This window comes from Castanea sativa, chromosome 3 (genome assembly GCF_040712315.1).
Source record: "Castanea sativa cultivar Marrone di Chiusa Pesio chromosome 3, ASM4071231v1".
Classification (NCBI taxonomy): domain Eukaryota; kingdom Viridiplantae; phylum Streptophyta; class Magnoliopsida; order Fagales; family Fagaceae; genus Castanea; species Castanea sativa.
The window spans coordinates 18,601,350-18,617,687 of record NC_134015.1 but is presented as its reverse complement, the minus strand read 5'-3'; the positions used below and the strand labels follow the sequence as shown (position 1 = coordinate 18,617,687).

The window sequence follows — 16,338 nt, the reverse complement described above, 5'->3', positions numbered from 1 at the left end:
ATTATATGCTTACAACAATAAATTCATCCCACAATAATTTAATATTGTGAAACAAATTAATGTGTCACAATTTTATTTATTTTTGATAAGTGCAGGTGAGGAGCTGGTAAAAATAAATGCAGTAGGGCAATGTGAAGAGGGATTATATCATGGGAAAGGAGGGTTATGCAAAGACAAGCCATGTATGAAAGCTTGTCAACAAAAACATGGAAGCCAAGCTTTGGGGATCTGCTTTTTCTTCAGTGAACCAAACGACACTTGTCGTTGTCGTTACCCATGCTAGTTAATTTCTTCCCTCTAAAGGGTTCACTCACTTGTCCAAAATAGTTTTGTTCAAGTGCAAAAGTGTATTAAAAGTCAAATTCATTACAAGAATAAGAATTTTGTTTCATCTCTCTCTCTCTCTCTCTCTCTCTCTCTCATATAATGCCTATTAGGCTATTTTTTTCGTCATTAAAGTTCGAAAGAATTTTACATTTTTTTTTCTAAAGTTCAAAATGTATGTTTTTCATTTCTAAACAATTTTTTTAATTTATTTTTTATTTATTAACTTTTAAAATTGAAGTTGGACATGTGTAACATTTTCTATAGTTTATGGACAAAAAAAAAAAAAAAAAACTTTTTAAAGATTAATAAGGATGGAAACGACATTAATGCAAAATCTAAAAATGAAAAAAAAAAAAAATTTAACCATTTAATAACTTCTCTAATTTCCTTTACTTTAGCATAATAATAGCAATAATAGCACAAAAAGTGTCAATATCGTATTTTGTTTGTCTTTTGATTTGCGAGCGAAAATCCCAAATTGAGGTTAACAAGTCTCAAAATTGCATTTTAATCATAAAAATAATAATTTATGCAAACACTTCTAGACACGGTCAATGATATAAAAATTGACAAATGCAATGTGGTCTTAAATGTTTAACAGTTCAAGCGTCTTGTAAACGCAAATCTACTCAAAAGTAGGGAAAAGTTTGAAGATAATTAACGATATCAAAATCACAAAGTTTTCAAGTCAAACAAGGAGTTTTGAACTTGAATGCATTTTCTCTATGTTAATTAATTTCCTTTTCATAGAGATTTTCTTTGCAATGTACATGTTTTCTTAGCCACTCTATCTCTCCGTTATGCATTTAATGGACAATGAGTGGTGGCTTTCACACTATTTAAAGAGGCGTCCCTCTCTATTATTAACACATCATAAAAGATTTGCATTAAATCAGATGTAGTCACTTCCACTATTTCTTTTGAAACAAGTTTGACAAATACAAATTTCAACACGGCTCATATCAATGCTGAGGTTATATAATTATCATATATCATAATCTTTTGTGCCCACAAGAGATCCCCCTCAGGAGATTCCATAATATAGGTCTTAACATTTTCATGGTCAATTGAAATATTTGATATGACCATCCTAAAGTTCATGACAACTGAAGTCAAAGAATGAAGCCATACCCTCCATTTCCACAACATTGTAACTGTCTCTGTCATAGATAAGATAAAAAATGCAGTAGTTATACTTAAAAGTTTAGTCTTTCCTCTTGAAACTCATCTATTATTAAATATACTTGTGAATGAAATCTCACGGAGAATAATAATGATATTAATATGTTGTTGTTTTTTTTCTTTCATTGACATAGCTCCAATGATTGTACATTTGTAAAGTTCATTATAGGAGTTTTTTTCCCCTAAATTAAATTGTAAACAAGGACATCTCTCTTTCTATCATTTTCAGAAAGAATTGACAAACTTGGTAGATATATGTGTGAAGAATGGGTGATTAGTATAACATAGCCGAGTCCAAATTTATAAGCTTAAACTTAAGCTTTTGGATTAAATGGTATTCATATATGTTATATTATATTAACCTCTTAATTGGAGCATCTCCAAAGTATTTTCTTCCGAAAATCAAAAACTGTTGGCAATCAAATGGGTGCATCAATGGTGAGGGGATTAAAAATCAAACTTAAATTCTCATCTATGTAATAAATAAATAAAAAAAACAAACAAACAAACAAACCATGCATGTAATGAACCACAACATCTCCAATTCTGGCAATTTGAAATCATAGACCCTTCTTTGTGTCACACTATATAAATCAGATGGTTTTGTTTCTTCGTTGCCTTAGATGTGCAAAAGAAACTGAAAGCCATGGTTTGCAAATGGCACTAATATTATACAGTCAAAGAGTGAAAACAACTTGTCTAAAATCAAAACCACGGTAGGTCATTTGGAACTTGGAAGACATGCCCAAATTTGGTTCCAAGGAAGTCATGCTCCCTTTGTCACTCGATAGAAGACGACAGGTAATAGGACAATAATATTTAATAATTCATTCGAGCATGAGTATTTCAATAAATGAGAGGTGATTCAAAATTATGAAAAACCTTTCCAATCTAATTAATCAAACAAGTGCTAAAACATCCACCAAATGATAAAGTTTGATTATAAACTTAATTGTAGTTAGTGATTACAAACCTACAAATCTACTTAATATTTTTTATTGGATATGAATCTTGATAAATTCACCATTGGATTACATTTTCTTATATCCCCATGCTTGCAAAATTTTCAAAAGATCGAAAAATCAATAACTATGTCATCAAACAAAATTTTAAATTTCAAGTTTTATAGTCTTAAATTAGGCAAGAAAAAAAACTTTATGGATTGACTAATAAATAACATATGATTAGCAAAAATTTTGATATGTGTGTGAAGAATATAAAGTACATGCAATTTAACAGTTAGATTTTCAAAATATATAGATATGTTAATTTTTTTAGTAGGTTTTGTAGTCAGTTACTACAACCAAATTTGTAACCAAACTTTGTCTTCTGCCATATGATCTACTTGTAATCTTCAAGCCTCTAGACAAAGTCCTCACACACGAAACCCAGTTAAATTAAATTATTCTTTGGTGGCATCATGAGTCCAGTAACTATAAAAGCAATCTTAGACAGTCAATAGGCAAGGACTCATGGTATGATAACCTTGTATTAAAATCTTGAACATACACAGTCAAAAAATTTCCATAAAATCAAAAACTTCAATGAGAATTACCTAAAAGATAGGCTGTTAGAGGTAGACAAAAATTCCGAACACTTGATTTCTTCATAAAGATAAAAGATGTTAGGCACAATGCAGCTCAAACAGAAGGAGAAATCAATTGTATGCTTTAATGGAGCAGGTTTTTACAACTGATTTTTAAGGAGGGAGTTTCTCAAAAAAAGAAAAAAGAAAAAATTCTAAGGAGGGAAAAAGCAGAAAATCTACACCAAAAAAAGTCAGTCTGCTGTAGGACATGCGTCAATTCTGCTCCATGTGGTATGTTATAACAAATGTGTGAGGGACTTGAGCCAAAAACAAACCTGCAGGCATAAAATTTATTGCATACCGTCAATAGATATACCTCAGTCAACTTGGAAAGTTCTATTTGAGAAGGAAATTTAAATGCATCGCCTTTTCCAATTAGCAAAAAAGTTGGATGAGGAACAAATAGAGGACTCGAATGGATATTGAAAATACTCACAAATACTCTCCATGTGGCTGCTTCCGCTCTAAAATTGACAGGGACAACTACAGAAATTCAAAAGCTCTATGTATGATATAGTGAAACAAATCATTGTTAAACTTCCCAAAATATCCTCAGACATCTCCAGAATTTTATCTTTGGAATAAAAAAAATCTCTCTTCATGTGAGTTCTTGTAGTTACTTCTGTATAAATTGGTAGGAAGTTGCAGAAAAAGGAGAATTGTCCTTCAGAAAATGATCTTGTCAATTATTCATCTAAGTGTTATACCCATTGATCTAGCTCCTGTTACAGAAAATATTACAGTGATCAGGAAAGAAGATATTAAGAAATGCCAAACTAAATTAATTGCTTAGTTTCAGATTTGAAACAAAGCATAATGCACCATGTATTCTCTCTCCCTATATCATGGTTAAGGCTTTCAGTTATTTGGGCCCTTTGAGGTGTTTGAGAGGTCCAAAGTACTCAAAAGATAATTGAAAGCAACTGCTTGATTTCTGTTTAAGATCCACCTTTTTTAGGCTGGGCAAAGAGAGAGACAATGAGCCAAATTCATAATAATCATGTGATGTGTAATTTAAGAGATGAAATGAAAACATCAAATTAATATGCAATGCATTATGTTATGAACACCTTCCTATTTAAGATTTGCTTTACATTCAAAGCCTAAGCATCAGAATTTTTTTTGGAAAATTAAGCACCAGGCATATTATTGTAATAGATAAAAGTAAAAAACTGTTCACATACACTTTTCCAATGTAAGTTGTCCCAAGTTAAATTCAATTCATAATCTCTTTTGGAATCGGTATGTGATGAACAGAAGTCCTAGGAAAAAAAACGAATGCCTACAGACCAACAAAAACTATTAACCATGAGAAAGGGGAAACTCTTGCTAAACCGTTGTTATATACTCATTGCTTTTTCTAATTTAACTAATCACCATGAAGAGGAGAGAATAGCCCATTTGGCTGCATCAATTTAATAGATGTAACAAATAAATTGATTTCGCAATTTTGGTCAGTTTAAATATTAAATTATGTATTGCTGAGTTCAGATGAGAAATCATGCATTGTCTAAGGTAGAGCATGGTCATGCTCCACAAGTAAGGCATCCTGTTGAGGTATTGTATGCCTTAACTATTTTGTATCTATATGGAAAATTAAATAGTCAAAAAAGTCTAGCAGGAAAGTAGTTCTAAGGTGTGTCCATAATGCAGGAATTCTGATTGGGAATTGTATATTCTTGAAAATTCAGTAAAGCCAGGTAGTTGGTTTCAAAATAATTCTCTGAAATTACAATTCCCATGAATATCCCCAGTTCTAACAAAACACGAGAACTCCAACTTCAACCTCTTAAGAATGAAAGAGAGCCACAAAGGTGAAAAGAAAGGAAAGATGGTTTCACGTTCTCCTGTGATTCTTTTCTTTCAAATGCTCAGACTTTGATGATACATCAACCCATCAAAAGAGAATGAAGAGATTTAAGGGTAACTATTTCCTGCAGGAGAACGGTTAGGGGTAAAGCCACACTGTTGCCTAATAACGAAATACACAAAGCAAGGGAGAATCAAATTTTTTATCCTTAATCCAGCTTTTCTCAATCAAATTTGAACCCATGACCTCACCCTCCACCTTGTAATTTGTCATGTGAGCTATAGAGCTCATTGGCATAAACAGATCAGCGGATTTTTGTTCAAAACCAAATTAAATAAATATAATCACATTATGTTCTTTCTTCTGTCCAAATATACTTATCAAAATATTATATATATTCACATCAGCCTCACAAGGTAAGACTATATAAACTGACCTTTTATGTTTCTTGTCTCGGCAGACTTCACTTCCACAACGACATTGAAATGCCCTAATGGGATGGTTTTCATCAGCAAAGTCTATCCCATAATCCTGCAAATGATTTCAGAAAAAACAATCTAAGCAATGAGGAGTGCAGACAGCCAGAGTTCAACTTAAAATTACAAGAACTTCAGAGTAGGTCACATAAAATATTAGCATGCACATAAGATTTAATGGCTTAAAACTTCCAATAGTTTAGAGAGCAGGTAACCCATAAAATGTTCACGAGAATGTAAGAACGTCTTTCTTTTCTCAAGTTCATTGTAAAAATATTCTTTAAATACATTTGTGGGTTCTTTGGAGGCCTCATCAACAATTTTTTGATCTGTCGGTTTTCTTCCATTAAGAAGACATTTTCTAAAGCCATCTTGGACTCTATAAAGTTCAGTGGTTCAAAGTGGATGTCACATTTCTATTCTAAATGTATCAACAAAACAACAACCCACCAATCTATTGTAATATTCAATCAGGAAAACATCAGAAAGCCAGAGAGAAACAGTGAAGAGAGCAATTTTTTGAGTAAAGCTTCTCATTGAGATTATGGCAAAGGTTTAAACCAAAATACAATCTGACTTCCCACAGACTTCTCACCAGCTTACAGAGTGACATTTTATGGGCATCCAAACTCACATTTCCCAAGCACATAGTGACCATGATTGCCATCAATATTACATTGACTAGGGCCTAAAGTTTTTTTTATAACTAATAAATTGACTTGGACCTAAATTTATATCTATACTATGATTCTTTGATGCTTTGATGAATTTAACGCACCTTAAACAGCACATTAAATGGTTATTCTTCTATTTTAAGGGTTGACCATAAGATATATCTATTAGGACATTTACGTGTTTGTTTTGATATAGGGAGCAGGATTTGAACCCAAGACATTTTTGTTATAAACACTAGAAGGTGCCAGTTGAGCTACGAGGCTCTTGGTGACATTTACTTGTTTGTTTATATCACCCAGTCCACTGTCCTTTTCTTTCAAAACAATGCAACATGGAAATATCTAAATTGAAATTTCATGAACAGACACAATCACAGAAAGCAAATAGTCAACCTTAAACCACTTCTACTCCACATGCAAGAGATCAGACCCTCATTCCTCCTGTTTATGGCATGAATTTAATGAAATGGGCTAAACGGGCCAATATATCTTTAAAACAGACAAATATAAAGACTACATCAGATGGACAACTTATTGGCTACATCAACCCTACATGTAATACAAGTGTGGGAACAACTTTGTCATGCTGATAAATAGTACTGCAAGTAATAGTGTGCAAATGAAAATAGCAAAAAGGATGCAGATTTTATGTCAACAGGATGTTTAGGAAAGCTCATCCTCATTGTGTTACATTTCTGCAACTCAAAAATTCATAGATTGACTTCTCAAAAGAGAAAATCATAGACATTTGATGACTGCTGAAAATTGGGGTTTTAAATTTTTACAGACAAATGCTGGGATTGAATATACATACATACATACATACATACATACATACATATATATATATATAGAATGCTGATAGATTCATTTGAATCTACTACTCATATGACACCCATGTAATAGCAAGCTATGAAAGAGTTAAGTGTTATATAGACCTGCAGTATCTAATACCACTGAAGAACCTCCAAAGAAAAGATTGTAGTCCTTTGTTGCGCAATAGATTCAAATGGGCACAAATATGCTTGGACTACTACAACTACAAAAATGATTATTTTTTACTTATCAAAAGGAAAAAATATATATATATATATATATATATATTTTTTGTACATGCTGCTAAAAATGAATCAAGGTGTGATGATTGTAAAGATCAAATAGAACTACCAGGAACACTATTTTAGCAGAAGTGGAAATGTGGAACCCTATTGTAGCATGAGACAATTCCGAATTCCCCGGACTGGACATCATACAGTAAGGCCATCAATTTTTCATTTCTTTTTAAGTAGGTTAAATCCAAAAAATTTCAAACAAACAAGTGAAGCAACCATTTACAGTCCATGTTTTAAGCTAAGAAACTCCAAGAAACAATTTTGTTTTCACACAATGAGCCTACTTACCCATGTCAGTTCTTGAAAAGCACGCACTTTCTTCGTAGTAAAAAAGGCAAGCTGTATACATGAAACACAAGCAGGTACTTTAGTTGTACATCTTTGTAGAAGGTTTACAACTCCCCATCCAAACCCCTCCAAAATAATTTCCTTTGCATCCAAATATGTAAAATAAGTTGGGAAATAAATGCGAATGAAACTGGTCAAAATCATACATGATAATAGTGACGATCAGGAGTCTCCACTTCAACTGGAACATCAATCAAGTTCGAATCAAAGCATCTGAAACAATGGACACTTCATATTAGAATACAGAAATGGGAAATTTTTAAGAAAGAAAAGGAAAAAAAAAAAAGATGATAACCAAGTAATGAAGTGCACTAAACCATATGGTGATATCAAACTGATATTTGACAGTAGAGGAACATAATAATTTGTTCTCAGACACAAGTAATTACAGATAAAATAGAAAAATCAAGTGCCAATAATGATTAAATAGAAGAGGGCCAATTTGCCCACCCCAAGGAGAACTAAATCATCCCTTCTTCATACAAGTTACACATCCATCCAATGGGTTTTGAACCCACACTCTTCACCCATTCTTATAGGAGGAAGGAGGATTTGAGTCAAAACTCATTGGCTGCATTTTCCAATTAATTAAATATATAAATTCAAAAACTTGAACAAGATAATACTAAAATCACAACCACTGACAGCTTGTGCAGGAAATTTGAAATAATGGCATTCTTTGTAATCACACAGATGATCCAAGTACTACTGATTTAAGCAGCAGCCCAAATTTTCTTCAGTCGATCAATTCCAGTTTGTGGTTTCATGCAGCAATCCTATTAAAATCTCATAGGAGCTTTCAATTTATAGCACAAGCAAAGGGCTTAAACTTCCTTCTTTCTAGAGGATCATACAACAATGACCATTAGTCTATGATGTTGTTTCAGAAAAGAATTTTAAATAAAAGGAAAATAAATAATAAAACTCAGATTGCTGAGGACTTGAAATAGCATAATCTTTACTCAAGCATGAAAAAGTTATTCAGGAAAAACAATCTACTATGTATTTCCTGAGTTTCACTAGCTATAATAAGGTAAATTCGCTTTCTTTTTAAGTCAAAATAATCTGTCAGATCCATTTAATTTCTATAAATAAGTTAGGATTTATATCTTCTAAGGTATGATATTTCTTAAAAATGTTCCTTTCACAGAATCATAGATGTTACTTTCGTTATTGCAACAGATAAGGAAAAGGAACAAAGGAACAAGGCATTACCAGGAAAAAACGAAAAAACCTCTACTTTTCTTCATTTGAAATTAATCTTTTTCCACCTCTTTCTTCTTCTTTTTTGGTGGTACTTATGCATATTGAGAAGGCTCAAAAGTCAAAACTGTCTTTAGTTACTCTTTGTTCATAGGCACTGATTGTATTTATAGCATCTTATACACACAATGAAACATAGAAATTCCTATTCTTGTAGTTCAAATGCCTTGGCTACAGATACCAATAATATTTTCCAATGTCTTCCCTAAAGGTGCCATCAACTCTAAATGGCAGGTACCTCCAGTAAACAGCCATAATCATGGAAACAAATAACTTCACTCATGAAAATTCGAAAAGCAACCAAGATAATTTTGAGCATTAACATCCTAATTTATAAAATGGGTTACCCATTAAGATGAAGACACACGATTGATAGAAGAAAAAAATACTGCTAAATTGCAGCTAAGAGCATAAACACACACATGCAATAACCAATTAAAGAAAAAAAAAACATAAAGCCTACCTATGGTTGATGAACCTTGCAACGTTTCCATGACAAGTGGCATCCAAACAAAGTGCCTCCTCATCTTTTAAAACTACTTCTGAGCCCCAATCAGCATCAAGTGTTACTGGGTATGTATGTCTCTCATTGCCACTGCTTTGCAGAATCCGATAGTATAACTCCATGTTGGTCAGTACTTCCCCTATATATTCACATATGAAGGCTCCTTTGGGGATGTCCTCAAGTGTTCTGATACCCCATCCTTTTCCTTCAGGAGTCAAGAACACCTAAAGAATAAAAGCCAATGCAAAGTTTACAGGTCATAAAGAATAAACATATTAAAACTATCTTATCAATAAAACAAGAAGTTGTCATCATTGTATTGTTGTTTGTTGTAGTTATTATGAACATTTCCTTTTTGTATTATTGGTAAGTTACACATGCATCCAATGAGTCTTGAACTCACGACCTCACCCTCCCCCTAGAACTTATAAGTAGAAGAAGTGTTAGATGAGCTAGAGTTCAAATGTCCATGAACATTTATTATGATATAACATATGTAGCTTAATAAACTTAATTATCACTGGATGTATACAAAATAGCAGAAAGAATTTCATGAACTAGTATCAGCATGAATAACCAAACAATGGGTGTTTTCAGCAGGAAAACTTTATTATTGTCCAAAGGAACACATGCTGAACACACTTTCTGAGATTGTTTGTCAAAAATGATTACCAAGTATTGAAACTCAGTCAAATGATATCTTGAAGTCATTCTAACCTGCTTGGCTCCACTCCCTAGCCAAAATAATTGACTAATTAAATTAAAGACTCATGCAAAATCAACCTGCTTCCACCATATGAAATTCAAGGAGAATCTCACCTGCAACTTGCGTGTTATGCCTCTCTGCACTACTCGATTACCACACTGCATGTCACATCCACATTTTCTCCAGCATTCTTTAATGAACTTTCGGACCAAATGGCCCTTGCATCGTTCAGGCATGTCCTCATTCTTCATCCTCTCTAATGGGCAGTATTGACAATAAACAAAATGGTGATCTTGAGGTGCTCGCTTCATAGAGATACAAGCACTTAGAAATTCTTCTTTCAGCAGGCCTTGTGGCGAGTAAGCAAACTCTCCACCAGTTTCTCGAGCACATGCACACGTAATTGATGATGAAAGACAGTCCCCTGAACAATCTGAACAGCAATCCTCATCCGCAATCCGAGCCAATGAAATATTTACATTAGCATTCTGATAAATTATATTGTGTGGAATGTAATTGAATTTTGGGAGCTGCTCACTGCCAACTTCATTAACCAATGATATTTTCACTTTTTCTGCACCTTTTGTTATGTCAAGTACATTACAGAAGGCCCTGTTCCCATCATGAACCAGATTTCGTGAATTTGTATGCCTAGAACTGCCTGAACCCTTTCGATTTGAATCTGTTTCAGAAGTACGTACCGCAAAAGCTCTCTTCTTTGGTCCAGTAATACGTGAGGCATCACGGACATCTATAACCACATCAGAAGAAGAGTTAACAGTAGCAGATCTATGAGGAGAATTTGTACCCAGCTTCAAATAACTTTCACACAAATCCTTCAACAACATTCTCACAGAAAATTGGGGCCCAACAATTTTCCCTGATCTGAGATATTTATCCTCCACATATTTCAGAACTGAGTCTAACTTTGGAATACGAAAATTCATTTGATAAAGTGCAGAATCACAATTCAATAAGATTTTCACTTCTCCCAAGGATGAAGAAGCAATATCAAAATCAGTCTCATGGCTTGTATGGCCTGTGCCCACTGAATTGTCATTGTCATCGCCAAGAAGCACATAGTGAGGAGGCAGAACCTTGACAGAAGGTTTCACAGTTGAACCATTTGAGGACCTCGGATGAGCTAAACAAAACCAGACCAAGAAGTAAATTAGCAAACATTAACTATAGTTCTCACTGACACAAATAAAACAGATAATCAATCAAACATGGGACAGCTACAGTAGGCATTCATGATGAAATTCACATGATCAAAAGTTCAATGCCCAAAGTATAAGAGTACCTAAGAAGCCACAAATACAAAACAAAGCTAGGAAGTGAAATCAGCAAACAGTAGAAGTGTAAATTATGAATCACACAAATATGACAGGTGGATATTGAAAATTACTACCATAGTCATTGATGATGCAACTTGTATCTAAAAGTTCAATTCCTGCAATGTAAATAAAAATATGAAGCAACAGTTTGATCGCCTATCTACCTCCTGATAAATTACCAACTATCCCAAATGTTTAAGTGGTTAGAAAATGATACTACCCCCTTAATAAATGAGACTCAACATGAGATTTTAAGTTTCTAAAAGGGAGCAAGAGTGGAATCTGAGTTTGAAGAATTTAGGACCTCCTGTTATGATACCATAATAAATTACCAATTTGTAACAAAATTAATCATAACAACATATAACAACAACAATAACAAACAAAGCCTTAGTCCCAATTTTTTTGGGGCTGGCTATAGATCCTTAACAAATTAGTTAGCTTTATGTATTAATTATTCCATCAACTTGAGTTGCTCTTCTCTAATCATGACTAAATCATCTCAAGCGACTTTCTCTCGTGGGCCAAAAAAATTTGGAGACATATTTGAGGCAAAAAAACAATGAAAGGAAAAAAAAAAAAAAAAATCTTTTTTTCATGACAATTGATATGATTATTACCTAGAGGAGGGAGAACTGTAATGGGTTGATCCAGCATTGGATTATCAGTACTAGTAATAGTAACATTACACACAGCATCATCACCACCACCACCACCATCACCATCATCAACATAATCATCAACATCAACATCAATATCAACTCCAGCAACCACATCACCGTCACAAGAAATGGGTTCCTTCCCTTTTCCTTCTACTACACTCTGTTGTTTAACTCTTTTCGGTGACCTTTCATCATCTTCAACCTCGTCTTTGCTACTAGTGCCACCACCTTCGTTGAGCTCAAAATAGGCGTCTACGAGTGTTCTATAATTCCCGTCTTCAATCAAATCCCAATTCATATTGTACAACACCAACAGCTTCTTCAACACCGGTTTCACCTTCTCAGGTGGGATGTCCAAACGCTTCATTGCATTAAACGCCGCAATGACTCTTGGGTTTCGAGCCATCCCCAAAACCCAAAACGCCAAACGACCCAACTCAGAAAAAGGACCCACCTTTGTGTTACAGTAACTGTTACATGCATATCAAGGCAAAAAAAAATAAAAAAAATCGTTAACAAATAAAAAAATTCAAGAAACAACAATGAAAGCAAGTAAACAACACAATACAAAAAACCACCATTTTCAATGAACAAAATCAAACTTTTTTTAGTTTTTTCTAAATACCCAATAGAGTGAATAGAAACTTTATACCCTGAAAGACAACTTTTTTTTTTTATGAAACAACGGAGCAGAGAGATGGGTATAGGGAAGTGTGGAGGGAGAGTAAGGGGTTTGGGAATGAAATTTCCTATTGTCCTTTCGTTTACACAGTGAGAGGGAGAGAGAGAGAGAGAGAGAGAGAGATTTTGTGGGGTCGAATTTATTAGTGTCTTTATCATTTATTTTTTCGAGGAAGAGGAAGATGATTTTATTTTATTTTTTGTTAATTTGATGACGTGGCGGATATTTATTGGAGAATGTGAAGCACGTTTTATAAATTTTTATTTTTTGGGTTGAGTACTTAGTTCATTGTACGGAATTTGCAGAGAGGGACATATGGTGTGTTCACAGTCCAATTTTATGATTTTTTAAACAAAATTTATTATAAAAAAAATTTCTTGGATCAATTAAAATTAATTTAATGATGGGAGTCAATGTTTTATTTTTTTAATTTTAATAAAGATTGGAGTCAAAGTTGACAAACTAGTACAAAAAGCTTACAAATATAGATTTAAAAGTTTTTACTGATAGTGTTTCTCTCCTTCGTCATTTCTAACCTTTTTTTTTTAATTTTTTTTTGGTGATAAAATCATCATCTTTTTATCTTAAATTTAAAAATATGGATGACAATCTTATCATTTTAAATCCCATCAAACATTAAGGGAATGTTTGGTAGACTGTAATAAACTGTATAATATAATAGTTATTCCTATCTCCTTATGAATAATTATTCTTTAAAATGAAAAATAACTATTCATGTTTAAAAGGTATGTGATAGTTATTCCTTAGTAGGTGAATTAATTTTTACAATTAACATATTTCTAAATAAATAAACTTTCTATATACACATAACAATTATGAAATTAAAAAAATCATAAAAAATAACTAATCTCTTTTTCAAATTTAAAAAATATTTTTTTAAGAAATATAATTATATGAGTAAGATATTTCTTAAAATATATCTTAAGTTTGATTTAGAATTCTTTCATTCTATTATCTTCAGGGTTCTATTATTGTGTTGTCACCAAACAAATGATTAGTAATAAGCATTACATTATAACATTTTGTATTCCTTGTAATATTTATTCCTATTTCTATGTATTACTGTTACAGTTTACTAAATGAGTAAAGGTGTCCTAAATTCATTGTATGATACTATAGACTAAAGTACATTTTTGAACTTTAAACTTTAAAGTTTGGGTGGTTTTAATTTTAAAACTCTACGTTTCAAAATTTTTATTTTAGCCATTTATATATGATTCTGCTTTTATTTTGGTTCTTTATATTTGATTCAACTTTCATTTTGGCCTTTCATATTGGATTAAGTTTTTTGTTAGGCCTTTCATGAAAATGAAAATTTTGAAATGTATAGGACCAAATAGAAATTGAATCAAACATAAAGAGCTAAAAAAATGGTTGTTTTTTATAGATACAAATATAAATTTAAAATTTTTAACTTTAATTGATAGCATTTCTTTCCTTCATCATCCCTTTTCTTCTTTTTTTTTTTTTTTGTTGATAAAAAATAAGAAAAATCATCATCTCCTATCTTAAATCTAAAAGAATGGATTACAATCTTATCATTTCAAATTTCATCAACCATCAAATTCACTAGCTTGTAACTCTTGTTTACGCACATAAATATTAAACAACGGTGATAAAAATTAATGAAAATAAATAAAAATTAAACTATTGAAATTGCAAAATTCCTAAATTGATACAAACCCATCAATAATCCAAATAAGATAATCAAAACTGTGGGGAGTAAAAGGACCCAAATGGGCATATGGGCCTTTGGACTGTAGCATGGAGGGCCGACCTGCCCCAGAATTGAACTCTACGAATTGGCCAATACGCCGAGGGTCCAAGGATGCAGCCGAGGACGAGCTTCTCCTCGAACAAGCCCAAGAGAATTCAAAGCTTCATTATGAAGGTCAAAGCACAACTCTAGAAAGACTAATGGTTAAAGGGGGAAACCCTGAACCTTCTCGATACACCAGTGTTAAGGAAAATATCTAGAGCAAAGGCTGCCACCTCCGCATTAAAGACTCTGCAACTACCTCCCTGGCCGCATTAATGGGGAAGTGACCCCTGAACAGTAGGGCAGAAACTTCTAGTCAGGGTCCCAAAAGGCATTTGAAAAAGGGGTATTCAAGGGGGAGGAATGCAAAAGAAAGAGGATCTCTCTTTTTCTCTCTCTCGCTTACTCTCTCTCTCTAAAGAAAAAGAAAAGAAATTAAGAATTGTAACCTGTGAGAAAAAAAGAGAAATAATACAGAATTGGTCCTCGACTTACATCCGAGGAGGCCTATTTGCAATTAACAATTGTTATTCACAAGTGTTTGTAACTCTCAGGCTGTTGTCAAGTTCTCAGTACCTTTAACCTAGATTTCAGGCCCACACTCTACAAATTTTATTGTTTAAGGCTCATTGAGCCTGAGCCCATAATCTTCTTTGGGTCCAGGTGCAATTGCGCACTTACAAAAACTAAATGGGAAATTTGAAGAGAGAGAGAGAGCTATATATAGGAACCTTAGTAGGAATGATGAAAAAAATGAAAGAAACAAATAAACAAATCCAAAGACAATAATTGAAAATAAAGAACTATTTACTTAGAGAGAGAGGGAATGGACCTAAGGTAGAGAATTATGGCACAATGAAGACAACAGACTTCTCTAAAACCTTCCTTCAAGTAAATACAAAGTTATTTGCTTTGATTTTTTTTTTCTCAAAAGCTTCATCAACAATTTCATGCTTTCCATTAAAGAGAGAGAATTCAAAGAGTTTAGCTTTTGTGACAATTCAGTTTCTCCATTGCCCATTGTAGTATATATATGGTTTTTATATAAACTCTTTGGGTTTTGCATAGCATTTGTATAGTTTTTTTATATAAACTCTTCGGGTTTTGCACTGACTAGTCGTTAACCTGTGCGATGCACGAAAAAGTTATTGACTCTGAAAAAAATGAAGAAATATTTAATTTTTATACTTTTTCATAATTTAGAAGTGTTGTGTAACGTTAAACGTTATTGAGTTGCAAGTGCATAATTTTCGAAACCTACAAAGTAATTTACAATTCTTAAACTAATAAAATAAAACTCCTAATAGTTATATACACGCACTCAAAACTAATATAAATTGAAAATATATAAACAAAGACAATGATATAAAGAAGACACACCAAGTTTCAAACTTGAGTAGTAATATGACTATTTTGTAGTAATAACAATATAAATAATTAAAAATATGAAACAATATCAAAATTATAATACCTAATTCCATTATCTTTTATATTGAATCCAAACAAATAATTAATTGAAATTAATCCAAACAAATAATTAATCAACCAAAAATCATGCCTTTTAGTAAGAAAACAAAAAATCACATGAAACTAAATAAAAAGCATTTAAGGTGAATAACTAAGATCAATCTATTGAGACACAAATATCAAAAACCCCAATACTTAAAACTTCAAAATTTATAGAATCCTTAAATTCTACTTCAAAACCAAACCAAATTCAACAAATTTATATATAACATATCTGTGGGAGTAGAATGGTCAAAAATCTGCATTTGGGCCTTGAGCCTGACTCGGTGGTATGAGCTTGTCCGAAGAGAGCCTTTGAGGCCCACAAGCAAACTCTTGCCAGAAAAGTTTTTGGGGTTGTCCGAGGAGGGGCATCTCTT

General features: G+C 32.7%; 1 protein-coding gene across 1 annotated transcript; it reads right to left on the bottom strand.

The window, feature by feature from the left end:
* Positions 1-3,041: 3,041 nt before the first annotated feature.
* LOC142627503 (putative inactive histone-lysine N-methyltransferase SUVR2) lies at positions 3,042-12,771 on the bottom strand. The gene is made up of 9 exons (XM_075801381.1): positions 12,643-12,771; positions 11,949-12,460; positions 10,105-11,135; positions 9,244-9,509; positions 7,664-7,730; positions 7,458-7,508; positions 5,344-5,438; positions 3,534-3,819; positions 3,042-3,372 (listed from the first exon to the last, which is right to left on the bottom strand). Exons 2-8 carry the CDS (start codon positions 12,394-12,396, stop codon positions 3,813-3,815), a joined length of 1,965 nt encoding a protein of 654 aa, XP_075657496.1. The 5' UTR covers positions 12,397-12,460; positions 12,643-12,771; the 3' UTR covers positions 3,042-3,372; positions 3,534-3,812.
* Between the last annotated feature and the right edge of the window lie 3,567 nt (positions 12,772-16,338).